General features: G+C 43.4%; 1 protein-coding gene across 1 annotated transcript; it reads left to right on the top strand.

The window, feature by feature from the left end:
* Window positions 1-1646: 1646 nt before the first annotated feature.
* Window positions 1647-11496, top strand: RBP2 (retinol binding protein 2). The gene is made up of 4 exons (XM_079975947.1): window positions 1647-1791; window positions 4257-4435; window positions 7800-7901; window positions 11359-11496. The coding sequence occupies exons 1-4, from the start codon at window positions 1719-1721 to the stop codon at window positions 11410-11412; spliced, it is 408 nt and encodes a 135-aa protein (XP_079832073.1). The 5' UTR covers window positions 1647-1718; the 3' UTR covers window positions 11413-11496.
* The last annotated feature ends 6244 nt before the right edge of the window (window positions 11497-17740 follow it).

The following is a 17740-nucleotide window of genomic DNA, read 5'->3' as shown; positions in this document are numbered from 1 at the left end:
TAAAAGCCTAGCGGAGGAATCACAAATTTATAAGCAAGCGAAGCAAGAGATTTTCAGTCATAAGTCAGGAGTGCCAAGCAGAGTTGTATTTCATTGGATTGAGTAGAGTAACTGATATTTGAGTAGCAGGTGTGCTGGAGTATGGGTGAAGGCAGTAACTTTTAGACTACTTTTTAGCTCTGTTTTGTTCATCTTTTTGTATAGACTACAGTTACTTATAATTGTTTTCTTGTGGATTTCCTAATTTTATTACCCGTCTTAGTGGGGTCAGCTCATAATGGCCCAGGCATTGCAACAGCTGATGTTCAGTACTGCAGCTGTTGTTATTTATCGCTTGTAAGCTGTATTGGGATTCACTTCAGTGGAAAGCAGAATGGAAATACAATCAATATATTTGTATCTAGCTTTTCGATAATTGCAGTTGCTATTTCAGTCTGGACCATAATGTCATAGGATTGGTGCTGGCGATCAGTAAAAAAAGGTAAAGGGACCCCTGACATTTAAGTCCAGTCATGAACGACTCTGGGGTTGTGGCGCTCTTCTCGCTTTACAAGTCGAGGGAGCCGGCATTTGTCCACTCCACAGACAGTTTTTCTGGGTCATGTGGCCAGCATGACTAAGCCACTTCTGGCAAACCAGAGCAGCGCACAGAAACGCCATTTAGCTTCCAACTGGAGCGGTACCTATTAATCTACTTGCACTTTTCGGTGTGCTTTCAAACTGCTAGGTTGGCAGGAGCTGGGACCGAGCAACAGGAGCTCATCCCATCACGGGGATTTGAACTGCTGACCTTTTGATCGGCAAGCCCAAGGCTCAGTGGTTTGCAGTAGTGAGGTCTATTTCAGCACCTGGCCTTCTTGGACAGCTGCTGAAGCCTAAACACCCTGCTAGGGCCCAACAGTACAGGTGCCTCTTTCGTCCCTCCTACTAGTTCATATCCCCAGCTGCCCTTGAGAAGGAATGGACCACCTCCTACATTGGAGGGGTGTGATGGACAAGTTGCTGTTTGGTGGTGGCAGTAGCACACAGCATCAATGCTCTCATCATTCCCAGACAGGAAGCAGCCTTTTAATTTCCTACCATGTCTGACAACATCTGGAGGGCATCACATTGACTATCCCAGCACTAAACATTTGCACAAGTGGTGACTTGGAGCTCAAAAACAGACAGGGAATGGCTGGTTGTGCCTTTGTTACAACCAGCCTTCAACTTTTCTTGTCCTTTATGTGATTTGTGTGTCTTTCTTTGTGTTTGGATGATGCAGCATTGTGAACATTTTTATTAAAAATAAATGTTGGATTTTTCATACATCCAGAACATCCACAGAATGTAAACAGGAGTTAAGGAAATTCTGAATAAGCACACACATACACACAATCAGGTTTATATAACTTGATATTATGTAGTCCATCTTCCAGAGCTGTGCTCCCATCAATGTTTCTCTTCTCTTCTTTTATATTTTACAAAGGTCATTGCAACATCATTTTCTCTCTGACCTCTAACCTCAGAAATCTGTTTGCTGCCTCTGCTTTGTCCTCTTGAACCTTGGTAATGAAGGGAAAGTTCGGTTTAGGTTATCTCACTGACCCTTAGACTTTATTATCTTGGAAGCTGTAAACTTCACCCAAAGAAATATAAAAAGGACAGAATTACAGTAAGCTCTTTCTCCTTTCCAAGTTGCATATCTGAGCCATCCCTGGATTTAAACCCTAGCCGCAATGCCTGTTGATTACACTGGAACGTGGGTGATGGTATCCAATGACAACTTCGAAGGTTACATGGTTGCTTTAGGTAAATATAAAAATAAGAATTTTGAATTGGTGGGATACTTTGTTCTACATTTAATTTAAAAATAAATGAATAAGATTTAATTCAACATTAACTTTTGCCTTTATAGCAAGCCATTTCTAAGCAGATATATTTTGAAGTAAGCCCAGTGAATACAGTGGAATATGCTTCCTAGCAAGTACCTTTTATTTCTCTTTGAAGGTTTTCTTTTCTCTTTCTCCCGTACAAAAGAATTTGTCAGTCATATTTCAACACCTATGCTATATATGAGAGATCATTGAACAGGCATTCTATAGCTGAAAGGCACAGGTGATTTGCACTGACCTAAACTGCAAATAGGGGGACGCAGGTGGCGCTGTGGGTTAAAGCCTCAGCACCTAGGACTTGCCGATCGAAAGGTCGGCGGTTCGAATCCCTGCGGCGGGGTGCGCTCCCGCTGCTCGGTCCCAGCGCCTGCCAACCTAGCAGTTCGAAAGCACCTCCGGGTGCAAGTAGATAAATAGGAACCGCTTACCAGCGGGAAGGTAAACGGCGTTTCCGTGTGCGGCTCTGGCTCGCCAGAGCAGCGATGTCACGCTAGCCACGTGACCCGGAAGTGTCTCCGGACAGCGCTGGCCCCTGGCCTCTTAAGTAAGATGGGCGCACAACCCCAGAGTCTGTCAAGACTGGCCCGTACGGGCAGGGGTACCTTTACCTTTACCTTTAAACTGCAAATGGGTCAGAAAACCTACTTTGCAGTACAATCCTATGCACATCTACTGAGTAGTAAGGTAAGGATGACTAAGTCTTGCTCCTAGGAAAGTGTGCATAGGGCTGCAGCTTGAATCTTGTATGGTGACATTTATAAGAAGCTCTCTGTGCTCCCAATTTGGTGCCATAATCAACAACCTGAAAGACAGGTGGTGACTCTGGAAAATATCTCCCTCTCCCCAGCTAGGTCATCTCTGCATTAACAGCAGAAAAGTGGCCCTAAATGTGCCACAGTTGTCCCTGTATTTTAACTCCTGATCTGCATCATAAATTGTTGAGGGTGGATTGTTCAAGCAAGGAAGGTTGTTTTAATTGAACTTATGGATCATTAGCCACCCTATTTTTCCTAAGTACAAGAGGGACTTCTGACCCCCACTCCCCACCAGTCACTGAGACCATGTTTCAATGATGTAAGCAGCATGTTGTACCTAGATCTTAAACGTTTATACTACCGCCTGTCATCCTGCCAGGATGTCCCTGCAGCATCTCAGCAGTCAGGACACCCTGTTCTGTGGCGATATTTGCTCATGCAGCGAATCTGGCCACAAGCCAGCAGTCCAATGGCCAAGATTGCTAGTCAGATAAAAATAGAAAAAAAAAAACACTGAACAGTTGCGGTGTAGAAAAAGTCCTATAGGCACCTGGGAATAAGTCCCATTGAATTCAACAGGCCTTACTTCTGAGTAGACATACTTAGGGTTACACTTTTAGTCACTGAGGGTGGTATTCATCTAAGTTTTACTCAGAGCAGAAATTAATAGACCTAACATAATCATGTTCATTAATTTTAATTGGTCTACTCTAAGTAAAATTTAGTTGAATACCACCCTAAATATATCTATATCTATATCTGTATCATCTAATCCAGGCTTCCTCAACCTCGGTCCTCCAGATGTTTTAAGACTACAATTCCCATCATCCCTGACCACTGGTCCTGCTAGCTATCATGGGAGTTGTAGGCCAAAAACATCTGGAGTGCCGAGGTTGAGGAAGCCTGATCCAATCTATATCAATATCTACCAGCTTTCTGCCAAAGTGAGTTACTTCTTGATAAGTGAGGACTGCCTTAGATTACAATCTGGCTAAACAGTTAAACTTGTGCACAAGTGCAATTCAGATCTTTCCACAGCAGTGCTAAGTAAAGTTGTACCTTAGTTGACTAATGCCTTGTGAGTCAAATGGTTTGGCTCCCAAATGCCACAAATCTGGAAGTGAGTGTTTGTGAATGTTCTTTGGAACCTGAACATCCGAAGCAGGTCCCGTGGCTTCCGATTGGCTGCAGGAACCAAGCCAAGCCTTGGTTTCCAAACGTTTTGGAAGTCGAACAGACTTCTGGAACAGATTCCATTCGACTTCCGAGGTACAACTGTAATGTATTCCATTAGCACAAGGATTGCCGCTTGTGCAAAAGAACCTTCCCCCCTTCTCCCCCTTTGCACCCTCTAAACCTGTTATGGGGACTCTCCAACCCTCCAGAGCAGATGGGCTACACATGGAGAAGGAAGAGATGGAAAATTCCATTGTGTAAACAGTAATCCTTATGCTGATGGAATGTGATAGTTGTATACCGGCAGTATCATATGGCCCAGGATGTAATACTCCACACACATACCCCAAAAGCAGAAAGTCCTTTGGGGCACACATTACTTTATTGTTTATAAATGTATTTTTGAAGTTAATGAGGCCCATTGTTAACATATTTATTGGTGTGTCTGCAGGCATTGGCCTTGCTACGAGAAAGATTGCAAACCACCTGACACAAACGAAAGAAATTATTCAAGAGGGAAACCATTTCAAGACAAAAACGCTGAGCACTTTCAGGAACTATGAAGTGAATTACACCGTAGGAGAGGAATTTGAAGAGCACACCAAGGGGCTTGATGACCGTGTGGTGAAGGTAGAAACTTATGATTTGCTTTCCATTTACACAGCAGTCAACACCAGCACCTGACATTCAAGAAAACAGGTTGAAAGCAAATTATAAATGTTAAAGAAATGTTTATTTATAAAGAAGCAGCTATTTGCATTTCAAAACGTGGATGTTTTTCTATTGCAACTATTTATTCCATATGTAAATCATGACAGTTTTTCAGCTCATTGACAGCAAGACAGATTTTTTTTTCCAACTCCTCATGGTTCCACCAGATACTTATATATCCCCCACTGGCTCCTCCAGACTCCCCACAGGCTAAAGCAAATCCCGCTTTCTGGCGGAAGCAACTGCTGAGCTACTGCATATGACCATTCTACCTGTGGCGGCACATTTTTTTCATGTAAGTTTATTTTTGCTCCCTGTAGCTCCCTGTTTCTGGAGAACTTTTTAACCAGAGTGGAATCTATACACACATAAAAACCATTCTGAAAATGCTTTTTAAAAAGCATTTTTAAAAGTGCATTGAATTTTCCATAAGGCTCACCATCGTCATCTAGTGTCACATTGTATATCACAATTAAAACACACTTAAAACATTTTATTTGCAGCTGTACTGTATAGCTGAGTCCCAGGAGTCAAGTGAGCCTGATGCAAGCTGTGTCCTAGTTAGGGCTACATCATAGACAGTGGTGGGCCAGAACTGTGAGCCAGGTGATGAGCCAGAAAGTTGAGGGGCCTGCACATCAAAAGCCAAAAAACCTTGTGGCTCATGCATGAATGCTCTTGTTCAAATAGGAAGACTTCTATATGCTTTCCTGTCTAGTGGAGTCCAATGACCTTTCCTGAATAGGAAGGGCCATTCCACAGCTGGAGAGTATTCGTATGTTCACTTTAGAAGAAGAAGAAGAGTTTGGATTTGATATCCCGCTTTATCACTACCTGAAGGAGTCTCAAAGTGGCTAACATTCTCCTTTCCCTTCCTCCCCCACAACAAACACTCTGTGAGGTGAGTGGGGCTGAGAGACTTCAGAGAAGTGTGACTGGCCCAAAGTCACACAGCAGCTACATGTGGAGGAGCGGAGACGCGAACCCAGTTCCCCAGATTACGAGACTACCACTCTTAACCACTACACCACACTGGCTCTCTTTAGTGGCTTAAAATCCAGTGAGGTCAATCACACACACACACACACACACACACACACACCCCTCTGTGTTTCAAGTCACATTTGCACAGTTTTAGATTGGAGAGAGGATGTCTTCACCCAAAGTTCTCCTGAGTTCCTCCATTGCTTCTGGTTCTGAGGAGAAAATTATAATATGGAAGACAAGCAGTGCTGTCAAAATTGTAACTGGTTAATAATAATAATAGAAATGCCCATAGGTTTATTCATCATTTACCAAGCTGTGAGATAGTTATGCCCATATTGACCTTATATGCAGGGATGGAACATCTAGTTTTGCCACCTGAGGTGAAATGGGAGTGTGCTGCCGCCCTGCTGCCCTAACATTCCCTTTGAAGCCTCACTTGCCAGGATCACAAGAGTTCCATGAGATGCCAAAAGCATCCATCATCACCTCTCCTCACTTCTCAGGTGGTGGCAGGGGCAAGGCAGGGTGTCCCACTGATTCCACAGCCTTAGGCAGCTGCCTCAGTATGCCTCATGGACAGGCTGGCTCTGCTATTATGGAAAAGTTAGTTCCTGTGTTTTTTTTGTTGTTGTTACTGTTTTCCTGACAGTAAGATCTGGCCACTCTTCTGGGGGGGGGGGGGACTCTCTGGATTTCCCTTGAGGGAAGATAATTGCATTGATCTGTCTCTCAGAAGATATTGGTCTGATTCTGAGGCAATTTTTATTTCAATTCATTTCCATCCATTGAATTGAACTCTATGTGAAGGAACTCTGAAGCCAAGGTCTTGTTTCCCATATAGCTGCTTTTCAGTGGGTAGCTTCCCTCTCCCCCAATTGGATTACGTTTTATTCCTGATTGTAACCTAATCTGTGCCTACACCGTTTGGTATCTACAAAGCTAAAACAGAATGGCAAGCATTACAATAGCCAAATCATTTCCTCTCCCCTCCCCAAGATAATGTGGAGGAGTATGCTGCTCATAGCCAACATCTTTCCTATTATCTGTGACCTTTTCATGCCCTGACATCACAGCATGCTCCTTATACCTCTGTCAAAGCTATCCTTTACCAGTCCTGTCTCGGGTAGAAAACTGCCTCTTCCCTGAACTTTCAATAACCTCAATTTTCTCCTATTGTCACTATTGTTATCTGATGGAGAGTAGAAAAAGCATCTTATTTCTTTTATAATTCTATCTGATTTCTTATCAAGATGATTTCTGCCCGATATTCCCCCACCGACACGCTGCTGTTTTTGCAGGAGGCTCAGGAATTAATTATTTTTAAAGAGAGCTGTTCTTTTGCAATCTGTTCTTTTTAGTGCAGAGAATGTGGGATGTTGCCAGACAGCTACAGAATGTACAGAGGTCATATTTTTCTCCCGATCACAATTGTAGTGAAGCAGCACTCAAATGAAAGAAAGGAAGAAAGAGACTATAATTCAAATATCTCCTCTGGTGTGTGCCTGCACTACTATAGTAGCTGTGATCAGGGCATCCCCATTCTTCTTATTGCACTTCCAGCTGAGGAGTGGCTCCAAGATGCCTCTTGTTTGCACACAGAGAACTGTCTTTCATGGTAGTCTGACCATAAGGTTGACTCCACCCTTCCTTCCATTTCCTTTCTGTTCCCCCCTCCCCAGCGTTATTCTAGCAGTAAACACCTGTTTTGGTTAGCCTGAAAATAAATCTGGGGACCATTTACATATTAGAAGATGCTCCTATGCAAAAGCTGTGAATCCAAGCTGCTGTGAACAATCTCTTCCCTCCCAATATGCCCTCCGCATCCACAACAGAAGTGCGTGTGCATGTGTATTAATGTTGTAGCAGTTAAAATGATCCACGGCTTTCGCTGCTGCTGTGCTTTACAGTGCGTTTGTGGCTTTCTTCGGAGGGAGAACGGAATAATGCAAATTTCATATCTGTGCTCCCCTTTCTGGAGACAAATCCCGTCATAAATTCACTTTATTTAATTATCTTCTTTTGTGCGTATATTATGGATCATTGTGTCAGGAGAAATAGCCGGGAATTGAAAACATAAAACACTTTTAGTGACACTATAGGCTTTCTACTTAAATTTGGGGAGCTGGGAGAGAGGGGAGGGGGTGGTATTTGCTTGTTATGTCTTCCCTCTCCCCAACCCCCATCCCGACCAACTTTATGCTGCCATTATGTCACCCTGACTCCAGTTTATTCCGATTTGTTTTTAGCCTCACACGTTTCTACCATGTTGCTGAACTTTATCATTTGATCCCTGCAGACGCTGGTGACCTGGGATGGTGATAAACTAATCTGTGTCCAGAAAGGCGAAAAGAATAACAGAGGCTGGAAACACTGGATTGAAGGGGACAATTTGCATCTGGTAAGAGCTGAAATCATTCATGAAAGGTATACCAATAGCAGTACTGCAGGAAAATTCAGTAACTTGTGGAAAGGGCTGTAGCTTTGCATGCAGCAGGTCCCAGGTTCAAGCCCTGGTGTCTCCAGGGGGCTGGGAACCCCAGAGAGCCGCTGCCCATGTTGACTATTCTGAGCCTGGCTTCCCTTCCTAGCATATCATTCCCATAATGAACAAAGGCATATATTTGCCTCCACCTAATTTGAAGCTACCAGGAGTATTATTTACCTACAGGAAATATGTTCTTGGGGGGTTGTAAGAAGAATGATGCAGAAAAGCAGGTCAGAAAATTGCTCTCAGAATAACCATCAGGCACCCGGTATATACAATCTCTAAAGCATATAATTTAGTGCCACTGGAAAAGCTGAGTTCATACAGCTGGGTTAGTAAATGAAGTCCAAGCCTGACATGTAGTAAGCTTGAGTGGGGCTATAGGGGCCTGTAAAGAAAATAAGCAGTCAGTGAAGTATGGAAAAAATAAATGAGAGTTTACATATTAAGAGGACTCGAAAGAACAATTGGGAAAGTGAACAGGCAGACTTGGGTGAACCAAAGCATTCCAATTCAGTTTTCAAAGCTCTTTACGGGAACAAGTCTCAGTGAACTAAATGAACAGGCAAAGGAGATGGAGATCTTCAGCCGACAAACACACATAGCTTTTGGAAATGAACCTGCATGTTTACTTCCTCTGATATGGATCTAGCTGCATAATCCCTAATGGCTTTCCACATCTTCTCCATGTAGAACAGGATGGCTTGATGAGTTAATAATTTTCTCAAACACTTTCCATATCCCTGTTCTAAACACATTTAATTGAAAATTAGTGCAATGGGTTTTGGGTTTTTTTCCAGCTGAAGGGGCACATACCCTTATATGAAAACCTTCTGGGGGCCATATGCCACTGCTAGGGGCTGGGGGAGAAGCAAAAGCTTGAGGAGCAGCAAATGTTAATTTTATCTTTTTACAGTAGGCTTTACACACACAGAGAGAGAGAGACAGACACACACACACACTTCTCTCAGTTCTCCATCCAGGCAAACAAGAAGTATTATCAGAGTCCAAGGACACATTCTAGCCAGGCAAAAACACTCAAGGAAGTGCAGAGCCAAGCTAATTGGAAGTGTGGTCTGGGATGAAGGGAAGGGGATGAAAAGGAGTTATGGGCTCAGGGGATTCCTGAGGGATAGATAGATAGATAGATAGATAGATAGATAGATAGATAGAGGATATAGTCCTGGCGGGCCATATTTGGCTCCAAGCCTTAGATCCCCCATCACTGCTCTAAACAACTGTGTTTAATGTTACCTCCCGAATGCATACATTTTTAGTCCTTGCCCAGAATCCAAAGTTATTTTAGGTGCAACCACAGCCTTGCAAACCTCTCAGGTAAACTTCTGAATCACCCACCTGAAGGATGCCCTTCAGCTTCCCTATAAGTCCCAGTATTCTGTTCCATTCCAGAGCAAGTTTAGAAGCCGCACTTTTTCACCCTCATCCCTAAAACATTTGAAACATCTTCTGGATTCCAGATTCAACAAACCTTGTAACCAGATCGCTTGAGTTCCAGTACATTCCAATAGGTTCTAGTGGCTTGATATGATTCTAGTACAGTAGTTTAATACGGCAACATTAGATTATCCTTTGGTCTGATCCAGCAGGGCTCTTCTGTTACGTGTCACCCCAATCTCCGAGTAGTCCAAGATTCCTGTACTCCAGACACTTACCTAGTGTTTGTGTTTCCTTTGGAAATGAGGCACAGTGGAAACTGTGGTGTCTTTATGATATATGGCTTATTTACACACATATACAACCTGAGCCTATGATGGAGAGGTTGATGCATTACGCTCCTAGAGGGTTCTGTTTCTCCCACTGCTGGATCCAAAGAGATCAAACATGGCTTTTTGTCCCTATGCTTAGCTTGCTGTGTTTAACAGACTGACACTTTGTCTCACAGTGGAAGGAGGGGCTTGCACTCATCTGCCCTCCGGCACAGAGTATCTGCTTTGTTAATCACCCCTTACCTTTCTTTTGTTCTCCATAATAGCTTTTCTCCCAGGTGTTTATACTGCTTTGGCGTGTATTTTCACACTGTTAAATTCAGTGTCTGGCAGCCCATCTTAATAGTCCATCTTGATAATCCAAGGCCCACTAGACACAGGAATTTAGGGGAGTCAAGGCACCCACAAATGCTTAACAATACTAAATGGTGGACACTCACCAGATTCCAGTTAGTCCCTTAGTCAAAGTTTTATCATAGGTGGACTGAAAAATCTGCTAATGGATTCCATATAAAAACAGAATTTGGCAGCCTTCATCAACATTGCAGTGCCTCATGACACATCACAATTTTCTCCAAACCGCAGGGGTGAAGGAGATGATATTAGAAATTAAATTAAATTAAATTATTAATTTAAAAATGAGGACCATGGAGCGTAAGTCATATGATTCATTAGCTTGTGGTACTTTCCCTTTCACCCTGATAACAGCTTTGCACAATAGATTATTATCCCCATTTTACAGATGAAGAACCATAGGGTAGTAGTTTATCCATATGAACTTAACTGAAAAAAGAAAATAATCCAAAATTATTTTTAAAAACTAAACACCTTTGCAAATTATGTTTAGAATTTAAAAAAATCCCGCTGCTGTTTTTTGCAACATTCTACCTCTGTTTACATTGTCACTATCCAAGCCTGCATAGCTCACTTTAATACAAAACCGACTACTGTATTTGCAAACTCTGAGGGAACAGTCTAAAGGGATGAGGGATTAATTTCACAGACTTACAATAGGAAGCTACCTACTCATTTCTATTCTTTTCACGATCATAAAATTCTGGCTTCACTTTTAGCAAAAGAAGGTCAATAAGATGTACAAAATTACCATTGGGTTGATTTCATCCCTGCAGAAACCAGAATCTTATCCTGCTCTGTGCCAGACCTACTTTATATTGTTATGAAACAACTTCAGAATTGGCTAGTAATCTCATTGACTGGATTTGTTAGGGTTGGTATAACATTCTTAGAAAAGGTCCACATTTTGTTGGGAAACCAATTGACAAAGTGTTATACTTAGCTCCTGTTACCTTTAAAGCTTTTCCTTCTCTCCTTTTGCAATTTCCTTGTTGCTTCAGTGAGTTTAATAAATTACAGTATGTTGGTTAATAATAGACAATGCAACATCCCACAGTTACAGAGCAATTCCTATGCATTTTCCCATTTTTATCCTTTGTAAAAGTCAATTCAAGTGTCAGAATCTAATTACTGCAACCTGTAGTGCTTGCTGGCTGATTGGTTATATAAAATACGCTGCTCTTTCCCTTTTAATAGCCCAGCCCCACTGTTAATGCTCTGGCTTAGCTGTTTTCTCTGCAAGGCTGGAAGGGAATTGTCTGTGCTTACCGATGGTTTTAATGTTGTAGGAGCTGACATGCGAAGACCAGGTGTGCCATCAAGTCTTTAAGAAGAAGAATTAAATGGATCTGAATCCCATCCAGCTGCACACTGCGTAATTATTATATTCTTTGCTGAATTAAATAAATAAAACCTTGACACTGCCAGAGATCTGCTGTTCAGTTCAATGAGTGGGAAACCTATTATAGTAACATCAAACACTCTCCTACGTGGTTTTTTAAAAGAGCTCTTGCTTTCCAAAGTTAAATAATGTATGTCTTGTTCTTCTAATTGTCCCCCACGTAAACCTTGGCAAAAAAACATTTCGGCACCAAAGACAAAATATCCTCCAGCAGCGATGTAAGAAATAAGCACACTTATCTTGACAATGGCCCATCACTCCATGACAGTCTAATATACATTTCAATGATGATGAGGGCAAAGCCCGTGTTCACTGTACTTTTTCTAACTTGCTTAGCTATGGGTCACCAGGACTCTAGTTTCAGGCAACAAAATGGCTCAGTGGGCTGGGAATGAGACTCAAAGCCACTAACAGCTAGATCACTAAATTGAATTTAGGAAAGGAAGATCACAGCCATTGTGTTCCTCAGAAAGGTGTCTCTGAAAACCCATGCCACAGATATTCAATGGCATATTTAACCCCTGCCTCTCAGAGTGCTTCACATCAGAGTGCTTCATATAATGGCTTCAGCTATATCTCAACTGCTGTCTGAGGCTAAATAAAGGAACTATATTTACACAGTGACATTTAGGGCTGATGTGGCCAAGAGGTGTCCTAAAGCACATGTACCATACAGGTACTCTTGTCAGGGGATCAGTACTGTACTGCCTGTCTCAAGACTTCTTGAGCCAAATTCCACTTCTCACAAAATGTGAGTGTAAGCTCTGGTGTGGATGCTGGCAGCTGGCTGAGAACTCTGTAACCCAGCGGTGGGGAACCCTTTTTCCAACCCAGGGCTGCATTCCCTCGTGGGCAACCTCCCAGGGGCTGCATACCAGTAATGTACCTTTGTACAGGAGGCCATGCAGAGTTAAAGGTTTTACACATGCCTGTTCATCCTCCATCCAGCAAAGCGAGGGGCATTATCACAGTCAGGCATGGCCCAGGCGTATATTGCATTGCCGCCTGAGGTGGATGGGATGGTGCCACCTCCCTGCTGCCCCTGCTCCACCACTGCCCCACCACTGAGGGCTTGCTTACCAGGGTTATGTGGCAGTGGCTTCCAGTTGATAGGCTCATGAGATCTTGTGGAACTCTCGAGAGATCTCACCAGAAGTCTCACGGGATTCAGACTCCTGAGGCAGCTGCCTCAGTGTGCCTCATGGGCAGCCTGGTCCTGATACCAGCCCAAGAACACATTCCAGCCGGGCAAAAGCACATTATGAGAGTGCAGAGCATGGTCAACAATGTCTGTGGATTTGGGAGCATTACAAGGGCGATACAGAGAGGTCTGAAGGGGCACATTAAGCCCCTAGATCTGTACAGTCATTTCTTATACGTGCTGTAACCTTTTGATTGCTCAATGCACAGAAATTATCCACGTGTGGAAATTGGGGCCAGGATAGGGTCAGTGGGCGCAATTCTGATACTAATGCCTAGTATAAACTGTCAAGACTGTATGAAACATGCAGCTGTGGCAATGAGACACAGGTTTCGCATCAGGCCCTCTTGACATTGTCAGCATACGTGCCAAGATCACACAAGAACAGAAAGAAAGAAAGAAAGAAAGAAAGAAAGAAAGAAAGAAAGAAAGAAAGAGGGAACTAGCCACTTGAAAAATGGTGCAAAATAAAACAAAATCACATACCCCATGCACACACAGAGTCTAAACTTCCAAATTCATCATAATGTATTTTATTCATGAACTCAGTCCTTTAGACCAGCATGTTATGAAAAGGAAACACATGTAAAGTAATGTATTATGTTGCAATTTGCAACAGTACTGGGTGATTTCAACAATGCTCATTATGTTCAATTTCCTACTAAACTACCACAAAGTCCGCTATCTTCCTCACAGCAGGAGAAACATTAGCATTTGGGTGGGTGAAGGCGGGGGTGAGTTCTGACCAATAAATCAGAGAGCATTCACTCAGAGCCTCTTAACACCTTGATAGTGCAATATTATGTGAATCAGGGAGTCAAACTACACAATATGGTAGCTACGTATATGTGCCCTTAAGGGCACGTTTGGTTAGAAAATTGCCAGCATGGAGGGCAGCAATCCTGATCAGGACTATAGCATGATGGACTTTTAACACTTTGTCTTCTGCTGTATGCTAATCAGTACTGAGGGACCCCAAGATGTATTGCAAACATTTGCTCCCATTTAAGCAAATGGAAAGTTTTTACCAATGCAAATTGCAGGTGCAGGAGGCTTGTTCGGGGTGGCACGGGAGTTAAAGTCTCTTATATACATGCACTCATGCCATGTTAAGGCCCCAACCCAAATCAGAACCCCATGCTGGTAATTTGTGCAAAGAATAAACCTCTGCCCAGTGGCATAGATACATAGTGAATTTATCATTTCACTTATCATTTATCTGATCCATCGCCTTGCATGGTGTATGCAGGAGATGACCCACATACAACTCAATGAAGTCCACTTTCTACCCTGATCCTCTCCAGCTGTAGTCTGTAGCTATTGCCTCCAATGGGACATCCATCTTGCCACATTTTTATCCAGCTCTTGTTCTCCTGAGGGCTCTAAACACAAGTTTGCTGTTATACTGGAAGCATTTTTCTTTTTATTGTTAATTGCTCTGGGAGCTTGGCTGTGAAGCCTTATAGAAATTTGAGAGGTGGGGGGACCTATAGTTCATAGCAGGAATAACATATGGACTTGGGCTGTGGCATGGAGAACAATGTCTATATAACAAGTCTTCAACCCCTGGGTCAGCAACCACAGGTGATTGGCGAGGCTACATCAGGTGAGTGAAAGCAGGCTGCCATGTTGGATTCCAGCTTAGGTTTGCAAATGTGTGCATGGGTCCCAAAATACTAGCAATCTGTGTTCTACAAAGTGCAAAGTTCTACAGAGAAAGCAGCAGTGGATCCCTTCCTTCCCAGCTTTCAAGATTTTGCATGGATTGAATTACTTCTGGCGGACAACCCCCATCAATTCACATTGGGCAGCATACACCCAACATTTTATTCTAGTTTCAATGGAGACTGGGTACTTGCTTTTCCCCCTACACAATCCGCACATAAATCTAGATCTATTGTCTATATTTTTTTGCCCCTGAAAAGTGCATCTTGAGAAATTGGTTTCATTCCAAAAACAAAAGCTTGTTGCAAATTGATTCTGCATCACCCTACAGTGTGTACTTTATTCAAGTAAGCACACCCACCAATGTGGACAACAGGATCTAGACTCAATCCAGATTGAAAGCAGCATGTTGAGGATGAGCATGAACTCTTCTAGAATGAGAAAAACTACACTTCTGCATCACTAGTTGGGTGTGGATTTGTGGTGGGGACTACTTTCTTTTTACAATATATTCTTCAGAATGGTTTCAGGAGAATAACCAGAGAGAACTTCTTCCTTTCATGTCATGTTTCACAGATCTTTACCTACAGCCACAGGTTCTATGCACCACACAACTACATGCCAGGATGATGTCTGTATCTTTTTCACATGGTTGGGATCTGGGTGGTAGGGGCAAGGGAGTTGGGAAAGTTTTTAAGAGGGCCCCAGTTCAAAAAGTTTGAGAAAGACTGCTCTAATACACACGGAGACAGGAAGCAATTTAATTACAATATTTATTTCTGCTCTAATTGGCAAGTTCACATTTAGCTGTAATGCAGAGAGATTAATAGGACAACAGATGCACTTACGTTTTTAATGCAGGGTTGGGTCCTTTTCCTTCCTCCCTGCTCCCACACATACACAGCAGAAGAGGCTCTTTTCACATTTAATTTGTGAGTGATTGGACGGGTAGCGGTGGGGATGGTTATTAATTTTGGTCTTCTTGATTGCACTTGTTATGCAGATCTGAAGACTGGAAGATGAGGTGGAATCATTTTGTGAAAATGAGATTAAAGGAAAATTAACCAGACATGCATTTTGAGAGCTGCAAAAATTTTGTCAATTATTTCCCCCACTTCCTACTTGCTATAATTAGATCTTGTGTTGCACCGTGACTGATTACACTAAGAAACTAATACATGAGAGGGAAGATGGTGGAATAATCAGAAAAGCAATAGGGCCCTGTGATGTCACAAAATAATGCCAACTGTGAAATAACATTTTGCTTGCGAAAAATCCCGAATTCAATCCCAGGAATATTCAGTTACAAACAACAAAGTACACTGATAGCTTGCAAAGCCACGCCCAGTCAGAATACTGGCCTACATGGACCAACAGTCTGGCTTAGTACAAAGCAGCTTTTGCGGGCTTTTTCATAGGTTATGCTGAACATGCACAGGCATGGAAGCTGTGCTATCAACAGCTAACTGGAAAAGCAGTGGTTCCACAGGGGAAATAAAATAAAATAAATTGGGACAACAGAAACAACCAAAGCTGTTTGCCTCCCTCAAACACACTATCCATTGCAATGTGGGAAGAGGATTTGTGATAGACATGCTCAGACTATAGATATGACCATAGCAGCCATTCTGTATAAGAGGAAAGTATAGTCATGAATGAAAGTTTAAGCAATAGATTTAGAAAGGAATGGATGTATTCTGGAGATGCTAAAAACGATCAGTAGAAGTTTGCTGTGCTGGGCCCGGGGGTAACCCAATAACCACGGTCCAGTCCGGTCCAGAATATGAAGATTCTGCTAGGAGTCAGGACCCGACAGGGTCAAGGCAGGACACGAGGCAAGGACAGGTACAGGATCTCAGACAGGATATGGCATACAGTAATGTTGCTCCCACAACCTGGGGCAGGGTCCGACAGCCTTTTACCTTTGTCGGGGTAACGGCTGGTCCTGATCCCCTGGCAACTCACCTTCCTGTTTCGCCCGAAGGCGAACACTCCTCCTGCAAGTACTCAGGTCTCTCCTTCTCTCAGACCTTAGTCTCTGCAGCTTGAGAGACGTCAGTGGGTTACTAGATCCAGGGGCTGCCTCAGCCTCCTCAGCCTCTTCAGGATCAGGCCCCAGACTTGGTTCAGATGATGCCTGAGGCAAATAATCCAGTGCAGACTGAGACTCCTCTGGTTCTGAATCTGAGTCTGAGCCCGAGGCCCAGGCCATCACAGTTACACTGACCTGGATTAGAGACAGTGGTGTAGCTAGACGCTTGGGCACCTGGGGTGGTGCACGCCCTGCACCCGGTGGTGGGCTGAGCTGCCCATGAGGGTGGAGTAAGTTGCCCACAGGGGGGGGGGGCTGAGCTAGGGCAGGACACATTGCGCAGAGCCTCCATGGAGTCCGCCTCCGCCTCCTCCCTTTCAGTTGTAGGGCGGCTGAGGGGGAAGCGGCAGACAGATGGAAGCCCCACACTTCTGTTTCGGGCAGTGTGGAGCTTGCAGACACCTGAGCCACTGTGTTAGTCCCAGGAGAGATGCGTGGCTCAGGCACTCTGCAGGCTCCCCTAGCTATGCCTCTGATTAGAGAAGAGTTTTATGTAAATTTTTATGTGGTACGCTTGAAAGTTGAGGAAAATAATGGAATTAGTGGATGTAACTGGGGAGGAAGGGCAAAGAAAGAAGAAGGAAGATGAAAGGCTCTGTCTCTACCAAATTCAGTTTAAGACGGCAGTAATTCATCTGGAAAGAAATATTGCAGAGTTTGGAAGTGAAGGTGAAAAGTAGAGGTGGAAGGGCAGAGTTGTGATGCCTAATCAATCCAGCCAAGAGCTAAGTTGCTTGAAGCATGACATTTTAAAGGTGTACACATAAAATAGAATATGTGTTTACTTAAAAAGCGTAAATGGGATTCCACGCAAAAAAACACCTGTGTGGAGTTTTTGGTGTCCGTCCATCTCAGGAGACACCTTTGGGTGTGAAGTCAAACTGTTAGAAGGTTGCAGCGCTTGCTGTGGCTGTAGAGTTGAAGCAGGAGAGGCATGTTTGGTTGCAGCTGGGGCAGATGAAGGCTCCGGTTGTGCTGTTGCAGATGCACCATGGCATTTCTTCTCTCTGCACTCCTCCCAGTGGTCATTCTTCCTCTGGTCATTGCAATGGATTGATTCACGACCTGACTGTCTGTCTCCAGGCACTATGCTTATCTGCAAGGCAGGGTTCCACATGGCAGGGTTGAGAATAGCATATACTTACGTGTGCCAGAGAGCTGACAGCAGCTGTGGTAGTAAACCTGGCTTTGCCTTCATTTAATGTGTGAAACAGCACTGTGGCTAACAATTTACAATTAGGCCCCCTCCAGACGTCCCTTATTTTTTATTGTGCACCCATGATAAGTTGTGCCTATGATGCTACTGGGGCG

The sequence above is a fragment of the Podarcis cretensis genome (assembly GCF_951804945.1).
Source record: "Podarcis cretensis genome assembly, chromosome: 5".
In the NCBI taxonomy this organism is placed as follows: Eukaryota; Metazoa; Chordata; class Lepidosauria; order Squamata; family Lacertidae; genus Podarcis; species Podarcis cretensis.
This window is presented reverse-complemented; position numbering and strand designations above follow the sequence as displayed.